At 33.9% G+C, this 13783-nt stretch overlaps 1 protein-coding gene across 2 annotated transcripts in view; it reads left to right on the top strand.

Annotated features, from left to right (window-relative positions):
- Positions 1-13468, top strand: part of NET1 (neuroepithelial cell transforming 1) — a 45298-nt gene extending 31830 nt beyond the window's left edge. The window contains exons 1-10 of one of the 2 annotated variants that reach the window (XM_054594160.1): positions 1724-2011; positions 6993-7100; positions 7519-7686; positions 8092-8154; positions 8395-8491; positions 8615-8691; positions 9392-9649; positions 10106-10276; positions 11231-11417; positions 11768-13468. In XM_054594160.1, coding sequence (XP_054450135.1) covers positions 1919-2011; positions 6993-7100; positions 7519-7686; positions 8092-8154; positions 8395-8491; positions 8615-8691; positions 9392-9649; positions 10106-10276; positions 11231-11417; positions 11768-12174 — 1629 coding nt within the window. In that variant the 5' untranslated portion in view covers positions 1724-1918 and the 3' untranslated portion in view covers positions 12175-13468. Of the gene's footprint in view, positions 1-1723; positions 2012-6992; positions 7101-7518; positions 7687-8091; positions 8155-8394; positions 8492-8614; positions 8692-9391; positions 9650-10105; positions 10277-11230; positions 11418-11767 lie in introns of those variants that run through there. The other variant, XM_054594151.1, reaches the window with a different exon arrangement.
- The last annotated feature ends 315 nt before the right edge of the window (positions 13469-13783 follow it).

Below are 13783 nucleotides of genomic sequence, written 5' to 3'. Positions count from 1 at the left end.
CCACCACCTCAGACTCATCTAAAATGAAACTCAGAATTTTCTTTCAAAGCTTAGTCCTCTGTATTTCTTCATTTACATCAACTGTTACCCCTTGTAAGTTGAAAAGAAATCATAGACATCTTTGACTTCACCCATTTGTTGTCTCTTGCATGTATATTCTTTTCCTATCTCAAGTTCTTGATGGCTGATCGTGACTTTTGCATTATGTTTACAGTCATTTTTAAAAGCATCGTAAACACTACCTTACAACATAGCTTTCATTTATCTCTTGCATCTTCTCAATAAAATCCTATGCTCCTCTGTCTTTACAGCCTGTGACTTCGCACTAAGTTCACGCCCTCTTGTTCCTTTGAGAAAGGCTTGCACTTTTCCCTTGCTCAAACCTATGGAAAACAAAAGATGGCCTTCAAGGCATGAAATAACATCTTAAAACCTCTTCCCTGTGTCTTTTCTCATCCCAGCTCAGAAAACTACAAGAAATGGTTTCTCCTTCTCAACTCCTATAAGCACTTACTAGCTATATAGCTTATTCTGGAATTTTCAAAAGCTGTCTTGCATTAGTTGTTGCTTCATGAGGCCTGCCTTTACACAATAGTCTGATAGCACTTTAGGAGCAAATATGAAATTTTTTTTTTTTTTGTATCACCCTTAATGTCTAGAATAGGGCCGTCTACATCATAGATTTTTGAGATTTTTCTGCCCCTAATAAATCCTAAGACTAGAAATGAGAGGACCAGCATTATACCATTCATAATAATATACACAGGATAAAAATCCTACTTTTCAAAGTAAAATACCAGTACTTTCCATTAAAGTAGAAAATCTGCTTCGTAGCAGGCCTACCAAACCAACAAAAGTAGTGGTTTTTCACAGGGGAACGGATTTGGACTAGAAATTTAAAGACCTTGAGCAAGTCATTCACCTCTGTGAATCTCACTTCTTCGGCTGTAAAATCAAGACTTTTAAAGTATTTCTTTTGACCCTGTTAAGACAATGTCAAGGTTAATTCAGAATTGAGAAAGGCCATGTTACACGTTTTTAGAATAGAAATCACCTTTACGTATTTGTTATAAAACATCTATTACATATTAAAACTAAAACAGAGAAAAGTAACTGCCTTTAAGAAAAACTGAACTTTAAATTCTGAGGTAGTCCAGTTATCCTTTGTATTTACTTTAGAAACAGAGTGACCTGAAGTGTGCCTACTGTACTTATTCTGCTAGTCTTAAGGAAAAATGGTGGGAACCAGTTTCTAAAGACTTAGATAATTTTACAATTGTGTATGTACTTGTACTCATGTAAAATAAAGGCAAGGCACCTGGATAGTTTGGCTTTTCTTTAACATATACACTTGTTTAACTCTGAATTATGATTTTCTTAAAGTTGTCAAGTTGTCCAAATTAAATTTCCTTCTAGGTAATAGAGTTTTATAGAATAGAGTTTTATAGGCAGTCTGTGCCTAAGTACTAAAGTAGGTAACCTAGATAAGCAATTAATTTCCCTTAGGGAATGCTTTTAAATCAGGAAAAGCCTTAACATTTATCCAGTTTCCTTTTCCCTTCTGGTCTTAGTGTAAACATTCCAAACCTGTTGTTAAAGAGCTTTCTCTTGCACTGCAAAAACTGAGAAACCTAGGTGTGCCCAGCTGTCAGTTAGCTGGAGTCATGTGTCCATTAGGTGCCCGCCCACTGGAGCCTGGTCCGAAGTTCGCCCCGCCCACAGAGCCTTGAGGTCTGTGCTTTTTCACTGCTGCTCCCAGAGGCAGTTAGCTCCACCACAAGGAAGAGGCATGGGCAAATGGCTGCCAAGGGTGGCTGAGCATTCAAAAGAAAAGCCTGTGTGTCTGTGTAGTGCTTGGTTATAGGGCTGACTTGGATGTGGATTAATTCTAAAGATTTTAAGGGATACTTGGTGAAGCATGGTGGCGCATGATGAAATTGGAGGTCTCTTACCTATTAAAAGGACTATACGAGTCCTAGATGTGAATAATCAGTCCTTCAGAGAACCAGAGGTAAGACTTTTAGAGAAAAATTAAGCCAAATGGATGTTTTCTAACTCCACAGAACTTAAAGATTTTTAACAATTTATAAACAGTATAATTTTATACTTAACTTTTGATCTTACTGAGTTAAAATGTATGACTAATTTATATGCAAGTTTGAAATGTGTCTAGGAACTTCAGTACAAGCTTAGAAACTATGGTATAGTTAGGTTTATATAGAGCATAGCATGAGTATACACAAACTTTATATAAAAAGAAAAAGATTTTAAATGTTATGCTACTCAATTTGGTTAAATTGGTTACATTTCTGATGCTTAATACAGTCAAAACATTTTTAACTTGCATTTTACCTTGTCTTAGGAACTGCTTTATGAAGTAAGACTCCCCTGCCTGTTAATTCTGGGAATAAATTGCAGCTAAAATGCTCTATGACTTAGTGCTTATTTATATTTTTCTTTCCATATCTAATAATTCTGTGGAACTTATTTCTTTAGAAAAATGTTAAAATATTTCAACCAATGAATTATTATTTAGCTACTGCCACCCTCCTTGCTTTGTCTGAAGTCATTGTGGTTTTTAAAAATCTCTGTGAACTTTGTCAAAATAAGTTGATTTTTATGCCATTTTCTTTAATTTTGACAGTTGACTTAATATATGGGTTTTCCATTTATACTGTATGCTACAGTTTATATAATAGTGTCCCTGTTTTCCATTAACTGCATACATTTATCTTGATTGTAGTGATGGTTTTGTAGCTATATATGTATATCAAAACTTATACATTTTAATTATGTACAATTGTGTATTTTCAATATATGCAGTTTGTTGTACACTTCAGTAAAGCTGTATATCATACATACATACACATCTTGCTAATTAAAATAGCTGCCATGTTTAGGAGGTTTGCTTTCATTTGATGTGGTTTAGCTTTGGTTTTGTTTTCCTGTTTGTTTGGTTTTGGTTTTTGCTTGTATGTTTTAGTTTTCTCAAAATGTCTAAGCATTTCCATTGATTACAGCAAGTCATACCTGGTCATCAGTGTAAATACTGAAACAGATCAAAATTTGGCCTTGAAGAACTAGTCTTTTTTGTTTGGTGTCAGACACTAGCTGTGTTTTTGTCACACCTTTATTCCAGAGATTAAAACAACAGGAATATTGTCAGGTTTTTAGGGCTGGCCACACAGCCTTATATAAATAACTGAATTGGACTATTTCAGTTACTAAACAGAAAGGGAAGAAATTCTATGTGATCTTAACTCATTTTTATCTTTTTTTAAGTAACTTTTTTCATCTTATTTTAAAGTTCTTGCCAGATAAAGGAGAAAATTATTTATCTAGTAACCCAAACTAATAAACCTAGACACATACTATTTTAATTTAAGTGTCTTGATTTGGTTGACTGTAGAAGAGACCCTCCTGAAATACATCGTCTAACAGGGCACCATTTATAGAAGAAACCTTTTTACAACAAAAACTGAGTTCACAACAGAAATATTCCATGTGGTTGCTTTTATGTGCAAGGTACATCCTGGTAAAAGATTTTAAATTGACCGTAACAATTTTCTGTTTATAGATAATTCATAAAATACTTTAAGGCATAAAATCTGACTTCAAGTACTTTAGTAAAATAAACAGATTGATTAAAAACTCAGTCTCAAGTAGATTCCCTATAAAAATGCATGTGATTGCCTAGCTAAACTAGATAGTCTGGTTAAAAGCTAACCTAAATAAACAACATAAATTTATGTTAGAGGGTGCTGAATGTTTTTTCCCCGCCTAAGTGAACTTTTGCCCTGGTGAAAGGTTACCTATGATAGAAAGTTCCTTGAGCATGTAAAATTTATTGGTATTTTTTGTTCCCGTAGATTTTCAGATTGTCTTTTGAAGAGATTGTATAGTTTTAATATCTATACCTGTTCTTTAAGCTTCTTTTGTTCATCATAGTGTCGTTAACAGCACTCCAAATAAAAATAAACAACTACAGCAACAAAACCATTATGTAGGCCTTATTTTGAGTGATGGTAGTAAGATAGGTAGACTCCCGCTCCCCTTTTCCTTCATCACCTCCAAACCCTGTACCTGCATCCTGTGTATGTAGAGTATCAGGTGTAGGTTTCATATCAGTTCTCAGAAACTTCGTCTTCAAAATTTGTGTTGCGACAGTGCAGATGTTTAGATTCTTAATAACCAAACCAAGATCATTGAAAGGGTTTGTTTGAACCTCTGAAGAAAAACTACTTCTGGTTGTAGCTCACATGGGCCAAATCTTCTAACCTGTATTTTAAAAGATAAATTTTTGTCCCAACCCTATGGGGGACTCATGAATGCCTAATCAATCCATATCACTTTTCCACAACTTTTTTCTGTATTATATTTTTTCAAATAGTAGGTATATTCTGAAATTAGTAGAGAACCATAATTTAGTATTACATCTTCACATTTCAATCACACTTTTTAAGTTATTCATTAAAAATTGTCATACTTTTGAAGTATGTGTGCTAAATGTTTGTGTTGTGTCTGTCAATCACCCTTAACATGTCCTTTTAGTAAGACAGGAAAGTTACTGTTGGATCCCAAAAAGTATGTGTGAAATGTACAAAGGTGTCCTCCCACTGCCCCCACCGCCACCACGCACATTCCCTGTTTTAGTGCCCTTCTTTCTTACCAAGGCTTTTTAAGTCTCACACTCTACTGATAGAGCTAAAACTAAGGCGCTCTTACCAAGGCATCTAAGATTAGATAAACTCTAACGACTAACATGTCCTTTGTAAAGAAGTGAGATTGATTATGGATGGGTTTCTAAAGGACTACAGAACATACTTAACCACCAAATACTGCTTAATATAATATCCTGCCACACTAAAAAGACTGCATAAACAAAGCCGCAATACTTCAGAAAGATTCTTTAGATATGTTTACATTTATCTAAATCTAAATTCTGTAGTTTTAAGTTTAAATCTATAAAGAATTTTATCATTAATTTGATATTATGTAATAAAATAGATACCAAATATTCTTTGCTTCCCACCTAAGCTAACTATTCCTCTTAAATTCATATTCCTTTTAAACTGAAATTAAATATTTTGTGACTTACTAAGAAGTCAAATTTGTTATGTTTTTAAACAAGGAAAAGGAATTAACTAATCTCTCTGTCCAAAAAGTGGAACAGAACTTCTGATAACTGCTTTTCTGCTTTGTTTCTAGTTAAGGTTGGCATATCTTATTTTGTGAGGTAACTATATCTCCATTTAAACAGAAGACTCTTTGTACTATCTTTACTAAATAGAAAGGAATGCCTTATGGTAGACCTTCTGCTCATGCATGTGTCACTTCAGTCTTGCACAGATGTATATTATAAAGGCATTCACACGTGTCATTGGCCACACAGTGTGTCATTTTATTACATATCTTGAAAGTTTCTTTTTCAATTCATTTAACATTTGACAATAGTGGCTTTATATTCAGTTTTACTTTGGAGTTAATTATTTTGGTGCAGGGGGAGGGGCATGATGACGTGGGGGATGGGTGGGGATGGTCAATAGCTCTACCTCTTAAGACCTTCAAAGCCCGAATTGATTATCTGCAAAACCACCTTACTTTAGTAGTTGTCCTTCATTTTTGATGTGTATGTATACCTTTAGGAGCTTTAGTAAGCCTAATTGCTTCTGTGATTTTAAGTTTATTTCCTGAGAATTTTAACTCTTTCTGCCACTTTATTCTTAAAGTACTCTGTAGGGGATTATTTTTACCCAATTTCCACAAGTCTTATTTTTTTTATATGACTTTAGTCATATCAAAGAATTTTTAGAAAAAAAAGTTTCATCTGTCATTTTTAAATGTTAATTTTTAAGTGGTAATTTTAATATAAATTTTTAATTATATGTCTTTCTGAATTCTCATCAGAATTATTTTGTCAAGTGTGCCACAGTTGTCAAAGGCATCAAATACAAACAAATAATTATATTTCGTAGACATTCTAAAGGATAGGCCTGTTTTATGACGTGGCTCTCTTTATTTCAATAGCTGTATGAGTCACGTAATTGTATGCCTCCATTCTCATGGCAGTAAAATTAGAATAATACATTTTGTAAACTTTGAGAACCTGACTAAGTGATGTGTTTGCTATACTGTTATTTTTAAAACAGTACATGTAGAAAAATAACTATTTCTCCTGAATGTGTGTATATTTTTCCTTTAATAAATTGGATGTATGAAGGAAAATTAATTATTTATAAATCTCAACATTTACATAGTAAGTGGAAGTATTTCTAAGAAAAAATATTAGTAATAGCTAAAACTTAGTATATTCCAAGCACTGTTCTGAGCCCTTTAAGCATATCTTATTTGATCTTCACAACTTTAAAGAAGTTCTAATACCAACCCCATTTTACAGATGAGAAAACTGAGGCCCAGGGTGTTACCTAGCAAGTGCTAGAACCAGGATTTGGACCCAGTCAGTCTGATTCCAGAGCCTGAATGCTCTCTTAACCGCTGTTCCCTACCTGAACACTTCCTATGACAGACCCAACTGCAGTTAGTTGTTCCATTTCAGAGTCGGACGTATTCATTTGAAAGCATTGTCTAAATAAATTATCTAAGAATAAACTGATAAAAAGTCTGGGATTTGCTTTAAAATATTCCAGTATATAGGGGCAGACATGAAACAAATTGTTAAACCAAAAACTGGTGAAGCTGAGTAATTAAGTGAATGGTTCATTATGCTAGTCCACATTTTTGTGTATGTTTGAAATTTTTCATAATAATGCGGTTTTTTAAAAGTTAATCTCTATATTAAACTAAAAAGCTTTATAGAATTTTAGAATCTAATTTCTTTGTTTTAATTTCAGTTTTTCTTCTGTCTGATGATATTTGTTACAGTCTCAGTGATAATTGAGATATTTGGCCATTCTCAACCATTTATATTTTAATAAATGACTGCTACTCATTAGTTCTTAGTATTTTAACATAATCTGTACTTGTTTTTACAGGAACCAAGCAATAAAAGAGTTCGACCTCTAGCTCGGGTAACGTCCTTGGCAAATTTAATCTCTCCTGTAAGAAATGGAGCTGTCAGACGTTTTGGTCAGACACTACAGGTCAGTGGAGGAGAGGATGAGGAGTGAGTAATGTAGGGAAGGGAACATTTTATAGAAGCCTACAGTTTGTATTTTTCTCTGAGTTATACAAACAGGTTTACACTATTATACTTAAATATAAGTTTTCTTTTTGGAAGATGCTGGTAAGAAATGTAGTTACTCGAACATATTTGTATAACCTCAGTATATTAGTTTGTGTCATATCAAAGCATAGCCTTGAATATAAGGTACAAAAAGTAATTTTGGCTGATAATACTTTAAAATGATAGATTGAAGCTTGGATAAATAATTGTTTTATGCATTAAGAAATTGTTAGAATTTTGTTTTTATTTTGTCTTTCTGTTTTAAGAAAAAGGAATAATTACTGTATCTCCCAAATCTTTTCTCTTTTATTCATCTTTTTTTTCTTTTTCTTAAGTCATTTACCCTTCGTGGTGACAGCAGATCTCCAGCTTCTGCTCAGAAGTCATCAAGCAGATCAACAGTCCCAACACCTACCAAAAGGAGAAGTAGTGTGCTATGGTCAGAGATGTTTGACGTCAGTATGAAGGAGTCTTTAACTGCCAAAGAAATCAAACGTCAGGAGGTATGCTGGCATTCAATAGCGAGACAATATTTATTGATTTACATTTTAAAACATAGTCCCTGTTTTTTAAACATATGTTTTATGAGAAGAATAGCAAACTAATGCCTGTAGCAAAAATCAGCTTGCATTTTTGTATTCAAGAAGCAATTAATAACACATGCTGAGCAGCACTTTCTGATGGGTGGTGGGCATCAAACTCAACCACTCTTAAGGAGAGGGTAAAATTATGAAACATGGCAACCTCTTTGAAGATTCCATTGTGAATTATAGGCTTCAAACTGAGTCACTTTATAGAGCACTGTTCAAAACATCAGTTAAATAATGGTAAATATCAGTTGTATATAATTTTTCTTTCTCAGAGGAAGAAATGGCCTGTAATGTTGACTGGGTTTTTTTTTAATTTAGGCAATATATGAAATGTCCCGAGGCGAACAGGATTTAATTAAGGATCTCAAGCTTGCAAGAAAGGTCAGTAAATAAGTTTTTATCGTATGCCCTAATTTTTAAAAATTATACTTCACAAATTCTAAAGGATAGTTTTCTTACCTTTAGAAGAAGAAAAGTAGAAAATATTTACTGGTGTGAATGTTTTCTTAGATGAGATTTATTACACCTTCAAATATGAATGTCAGTCATTCAAGGACAGATCTCTCATTGTGTTTTATTTGCTTGATCTCTTTGTATGACACATTTCTTCCCCTCTGATAGGCCTACCATGACCCCATGTTAAAGTTGTCTATTATGTCAGAAGAGGAACTAACACAAATATTTGGTGATTTGGATGCTTATATACCTCTGCATGAAGGTAAAATATGCAACTTAATTTTCATTGGTATCTGAAGTAATTTTAAATCTAAACTGCTAATTTAGTCCTGAATTATTTTAAAAATAAACCTGTTATTGGTATTTCTGCTCTTTTACACTTCAGATTTGTTGGCAAGATTAGGAGAAGCAACCAAACCTGATGGAACAGTAGAGCAGATTGGTCACATTCTTGTGAACTGGGTATGTAGCAAGTTGTTTGCTTTGGGTAGTTTTTTTACAGATAGGCCATACTTGTGATTTCTGATGAATATCGGGCTGATTTTATCCAGTAACTGGATTCTAAAATTAGATAAACAAGTCATTAAAACTGAAAAAATTTATGTAATGATAAAACATTATAGCCTGTTTTAAAAAATACTTTATGAGTGATAAAAAAAATAAAAATATCTTCCTCCTTGTACAGAATCCCCACAATATATGCCATTGTTTATCTATTTCATTCTGTTGCTGGGCACTGTTCTAGGAGGGATCATTGGAGATTCAGTGATGAAACACAGTTTCTACATTTATAATCTAGTGAGAAAATAGTCGAGTATATAAACAGTCTCTGGGCTGGTGACCGATGTGGCCAGTGTTTGTTGAGAGGAACACTCAAGTGTCCTAGGAGTACAAAAGACTAGCATCTAGCTGAGATGGGGGAAAGTAGAAGTCATGAGTCTTTGGTTGGATTTAGCCAAATTAGAGAAATTGGAATAGGGCATTCTGATGTCAGCCAGAACATTTTCCTACCTCCATTATTACCTACAGGAAAATTTTCATACCTTGTTAAAACTTCTAAGAATAGCTGTAGTTTTTGTGTTTCATGTTCACAGGCTTACTAATGGACTAAATCCCAACAGAAACTTACCGTACTCCTTATTTTTCTCTTATTACTCTGTAGTTGCCAGGCTTGAACGCGTACAAAGGCTACTGCAGCAACCAGCTGGCAGCCAAAGCTCTTCTTGATCAAAAGAAACAAGATCCAAGAGTCCAAGACTTTCTCCAGCGATGTCTTGAGTCTCCCTTCAGTCGAAAACTAGATCTTTGGAGCTTCCTAGATATTCCTCGAAGCCGCCTAGTCAAATACCCTTTACTATTAAAGGAAATTCTTAGACACACTCCAAAAGACCACACTGATGTTCAGCTTCTGGAAGAAGCTGTAAGTAGTGAAATACATGATTCCTATGTTTTGCACATATATATGTGTATACATATATATATATATTAGCTTGCCTTAGAAAGGTTTACAATGATAACTCTCAAATTTTATGCGTATTATATCAACATAGTGAAGTTTTCTGTTGTTTTAAGTACCCAGTATGTTAGTACATTGCATATTAAGCATAAAAAGATGTAACACATTTTATATTTTAATCACAAGGCTGGACTCTAATCCTATCTCTTTTCTCTAGCTGGCTCTGTGACATTGGGCAAATCACCCAATTTGGCTGAGGCTTTTTTCTTCATCTGTAGAATGAAGGGACTAACTGAATTTACTGATTTCTAGAGTCCCTTTAACCTTTAAAATTCTACCATTTTAATGAGACATTGTAGCCTTATAGTGGAATAAGGTAATAGGCTAAAAATGCTCCATCAATGTTTTGATAATTTTTAGATATTGATAATACAAGGCGTTCTCTCTGATATCAACTTGAAGAAAGGCGAATCAGAATGCCAGTATTACATTGACAAACTGGAGTATCTGGATGAAAAGCAGAAGGATCCTAGAATTGAGGCAAGCAAAGTATTGCTTTGCCATGGGGAACTGAAAAACAAAAATGGACATGTGAGTATATTTGAATGCTAATGTCAAATGAGCTATTACTTCTCTTTCCCATATTTAAATTTTCCACATAAATTCTAAAGTAGGCTTGTAAAATAAATTCCATACATAATGAAAGTTACTGGTTATCAGTTTTGATGAAGCAAATATATGGTTTCTGTCATTACAGAATGACTTAAATGCCTCGGTGGAGAATCAGTAATACTTTATTTTTTAGTTTGGAAACATAAGCCATTATTAACTTGTTTGGCTAGAGATTCCTTTCTAAATAAATTGTTAGATTCATAATGTTTGATAAAAAAGAGTATTTAAAAATATTTTGTGGAATTTACTTTATAGGGACATAAGTCATTTTTAGCACTGCTAAACAAATTTCTGCATCAGGTTGAATGAAAACAAATACATTTTTAAAATAATTCCAAAAGTATAAGCATGGATAGTATTTTTGTTTCATGAAGTATTTTTCAGAAGCTCAGTTTGTAAGTTGAGGTTCTTTTAGGAAAAAGTTGAAATATGATACCTCTGATTTCTGTCATGAGGCCTAATTGTTTTAAAAGGCTTAAATTTGTGTGTGACAAAACAGAACCATTAACATTTTTACCAGCTTGCATTTTTTAATACATACTTTGTTGGAAAACTGTGATGTATAGTACGGCTGTTTCCAGTCTTGTTTCTGCTGGCGATCAGGTCTTTGTGAGGAATAACATTTACTCAGGCTATTTAATCTCATGTTACACACCAATTAAAAAAAGTTTTAAATAGTCTGAGATCTGAAATGCTCTCCAAGTAGAACGTGCTCAGCGTTGAAATCATCATCTTTAGGGGGTCATTTCTAAGGGTATCTTTAGTAAATTACTGCGGTGAAATTAATGTCAAATCAAGTTATTTTAACAATGGATTTCAATCACCTATAAAAAAGTTCCATACTTAGGAAGCATTGGTCTCCCATTTCTCCAGAAACTTTACGTTTTCCTGTTTCAAGACATCTTGGTGTTGACCCGGCCTGTTACACGAAATGAGCGTCATTCTTACCAGGTTTACCGGCAGCCAATCCCAGTCCAAGAGCTGGTCTTGGAAGATCTGCAGGATGGAGATGTGAGAATGGGAGGATCCTTTCGAGGGGCTTTCAGCAACTCAGATAAAGGTAACAATACTAGCTTTAAAACAGTTTAAAAACAAACTCAGAACCTAAATAAATTTAGTTTTAATCTTTTAGAATTCTCCCACACACACACAAAAACAAAATTAAAAATGAAATGGCTTCCATTGTCCTATGCAAACTATTACTCTCATGGAGCTGATAAGTGCTTCTCTGCTCTAACACCAACATGTGTATCTGTTAAGTCCTATATGGGCTTTTTCCATGTTTCTGCCTAATTGATTTGCATGTTATATAAATAACCAGCACTCTTGTTAAGATGGTATGACCACTTTATCTGGGATAAACTTTTTTTTTTAAATCTACTTTCTTTTTTTGTTTGTTTGTTTCTCTAGCTAAAAATATTTTTAGAGTTCGCTTCCAAGATCCCTCTCCAGGCCAGTCACACACGCTGCAAGCACATGATGTGTTCCACAAGCAGCAGTGGTTCAACTGCATTCGCACTGCTATTGCCCCTTTCCAGCAGGCCACTAGTTCAACCGAGCTGCAGGGTTTGCCAGAGCTCCATGAAGAATGTGAAGAGAACAACCCCTCTGCCGTGAACATCAGGGCCCAGAGAAGCGCATCCGTGGTGTCCAGTGTGACACAGGTTGAAGGTGATGGAGATGCTTCAGAATGTGTCTCCCTGGTGCCCACAGCAGACAACATTAAGAGTGTCAAAACACAGCGAACACAATGTGGCTTCCAAAAAGCAAGGGACAAAGCCCAGTTCAGTGGCAAACGGAAAGAAACTTTGGTATAACTGGTGGAGAAACTGTTTATTTATAAATGTGTACAGTTTGTTTTTTCTTGTAATGTGAGCATGGGAGCATTGCAGGGTTACTTAATATCAGTCTTAACATTTTTGATGTTTTTGGTTGGTTTGGTTGTTGTTCCTTTCTTTTCTATTTTTTTTTAAAGGCAGCTAAATATATATATATATACACACACATATATACACACACACACACACACACACACAGATTACTGTTAAACTGCAGTCCTTTTTTATATCTTCAGATATTTTATCAGATGATTTAGAACATTGAAGCCTGGTATTTTTAATCAAATGAAATATTTATGAAATGGGTTTTCATTCTGCATCATGACTTCAGTACCAACCAATTGTGATATTTACATTATTTGCCAAAACTTAAAATTTTGCAAAAACCAGAATTTTACCTGTGTTTCTTTGATAAATTTTGTGTGCAGAATTTGAAATTTTAACCTTGGCACCTAAAATGTACATGGAATACCTGTAATATATCAGAATGTACATTGAAACATAAGTTCCTTGGAAAACAAACCATAAAACTTAATAGGTTTCCCATTTTACCAACTGGAATCCCTTATATTAGTTTGTTTTTTACTACACATTCCTCATTTTTTCATTCATTTTACTTGCCAATTATTTAATTTTTTTATTTTAGTTTTTAGTGTTTGCTTTTATTTTTTTACTTTGATGCCTTTTCAAATTGGCATGTCTTTAAAATATTTTTCTTCCTTGATTAAAAAATGTGTGTTTGTGTGTGTGTGTGTGTGTGTGTGTGTGTGTGTATAAATATATTTTTTAAATCATATTAACTTTACCGAGTGAAACCAAGCCATACTGTTTTTGAGCCAATTAAGAAAATTGTCATTTTTAAAGTATAGCAGTTTGGAGTGATGAACACACAAGAACTGACTCAGTATATTCTGAACTGCTAAAAGAAAACCACCTTAAGGATTTTGTTGAAAGTTTTTAGTGCTACCTGAAGAGCAAGAGAGAAGGCAGTTGACTGGTAATAAGTTTTTTTTTGTTTTTTTGTTTTAAAAGGAGGGGAAAAGAGAGTAGTTTTGTCTTAAAGGAAAAATGTCTGGTTGTGCCAGAACATGAAAGCCGATAGTAAAAGCTAAACTTGAGGGTATGTAGTAAGTTGTAGAAGGCTTGGGGGAAGTGAACTTTATTTGCTTTGGTTTATAATGCCTGCAAATAATGGGTTTGAAGAGACAATGAAATATGTTGTAATTTTGACAATACAGGTCAATTTTGGTGGACTTATTCATAAGAGGAAAAATACTGATTAATCTTTTACAGTGTAAAATGTTCCTGTTCAAATGAGATCCTAGTCGTTAAGCGGGGACTAAAAGCTCTGTGTCATGGCAGATTTATAATGGTGATCAAATCAAGTAAGTGTTGGCTGTTATGTGGAAGAGGAAATTGAAAAAGACTGTAAATAGATCAATCCAAATGATTTCTCTGTATAAATGAATTATACAATTAAAAAAAAAAAAGCACACACATAATCACCCTTAAAGGTTTCTTGGCTAGTGGATGTTTGGGGGACATTTGCCAAAATATGTTAGGATGATAGAGGAGGTAATGGCAGACC

Source organism: Pteronotus mesoamericanus, unplaced genomic scaffold (assembly GCF_021234165.1).
Source record: "Pteronotus mesoamericanus isolate MK-2021 breed Mesoamerican mustached bat unplaced genomic scaffold, CSHL_Meso_final contig_130, whole genome shotgun sequence".
NCBI lineage: Eukaryota > Metazoa > Chordata > Mammalia > Chiroptera > Mormoopidae > Pteronotus > Pteronotus mesoamericanus.
Note: the sequence above shows the minus strand (reverse complement) of the source record. Positions and strands in the feature narration are given on the sequence as shown.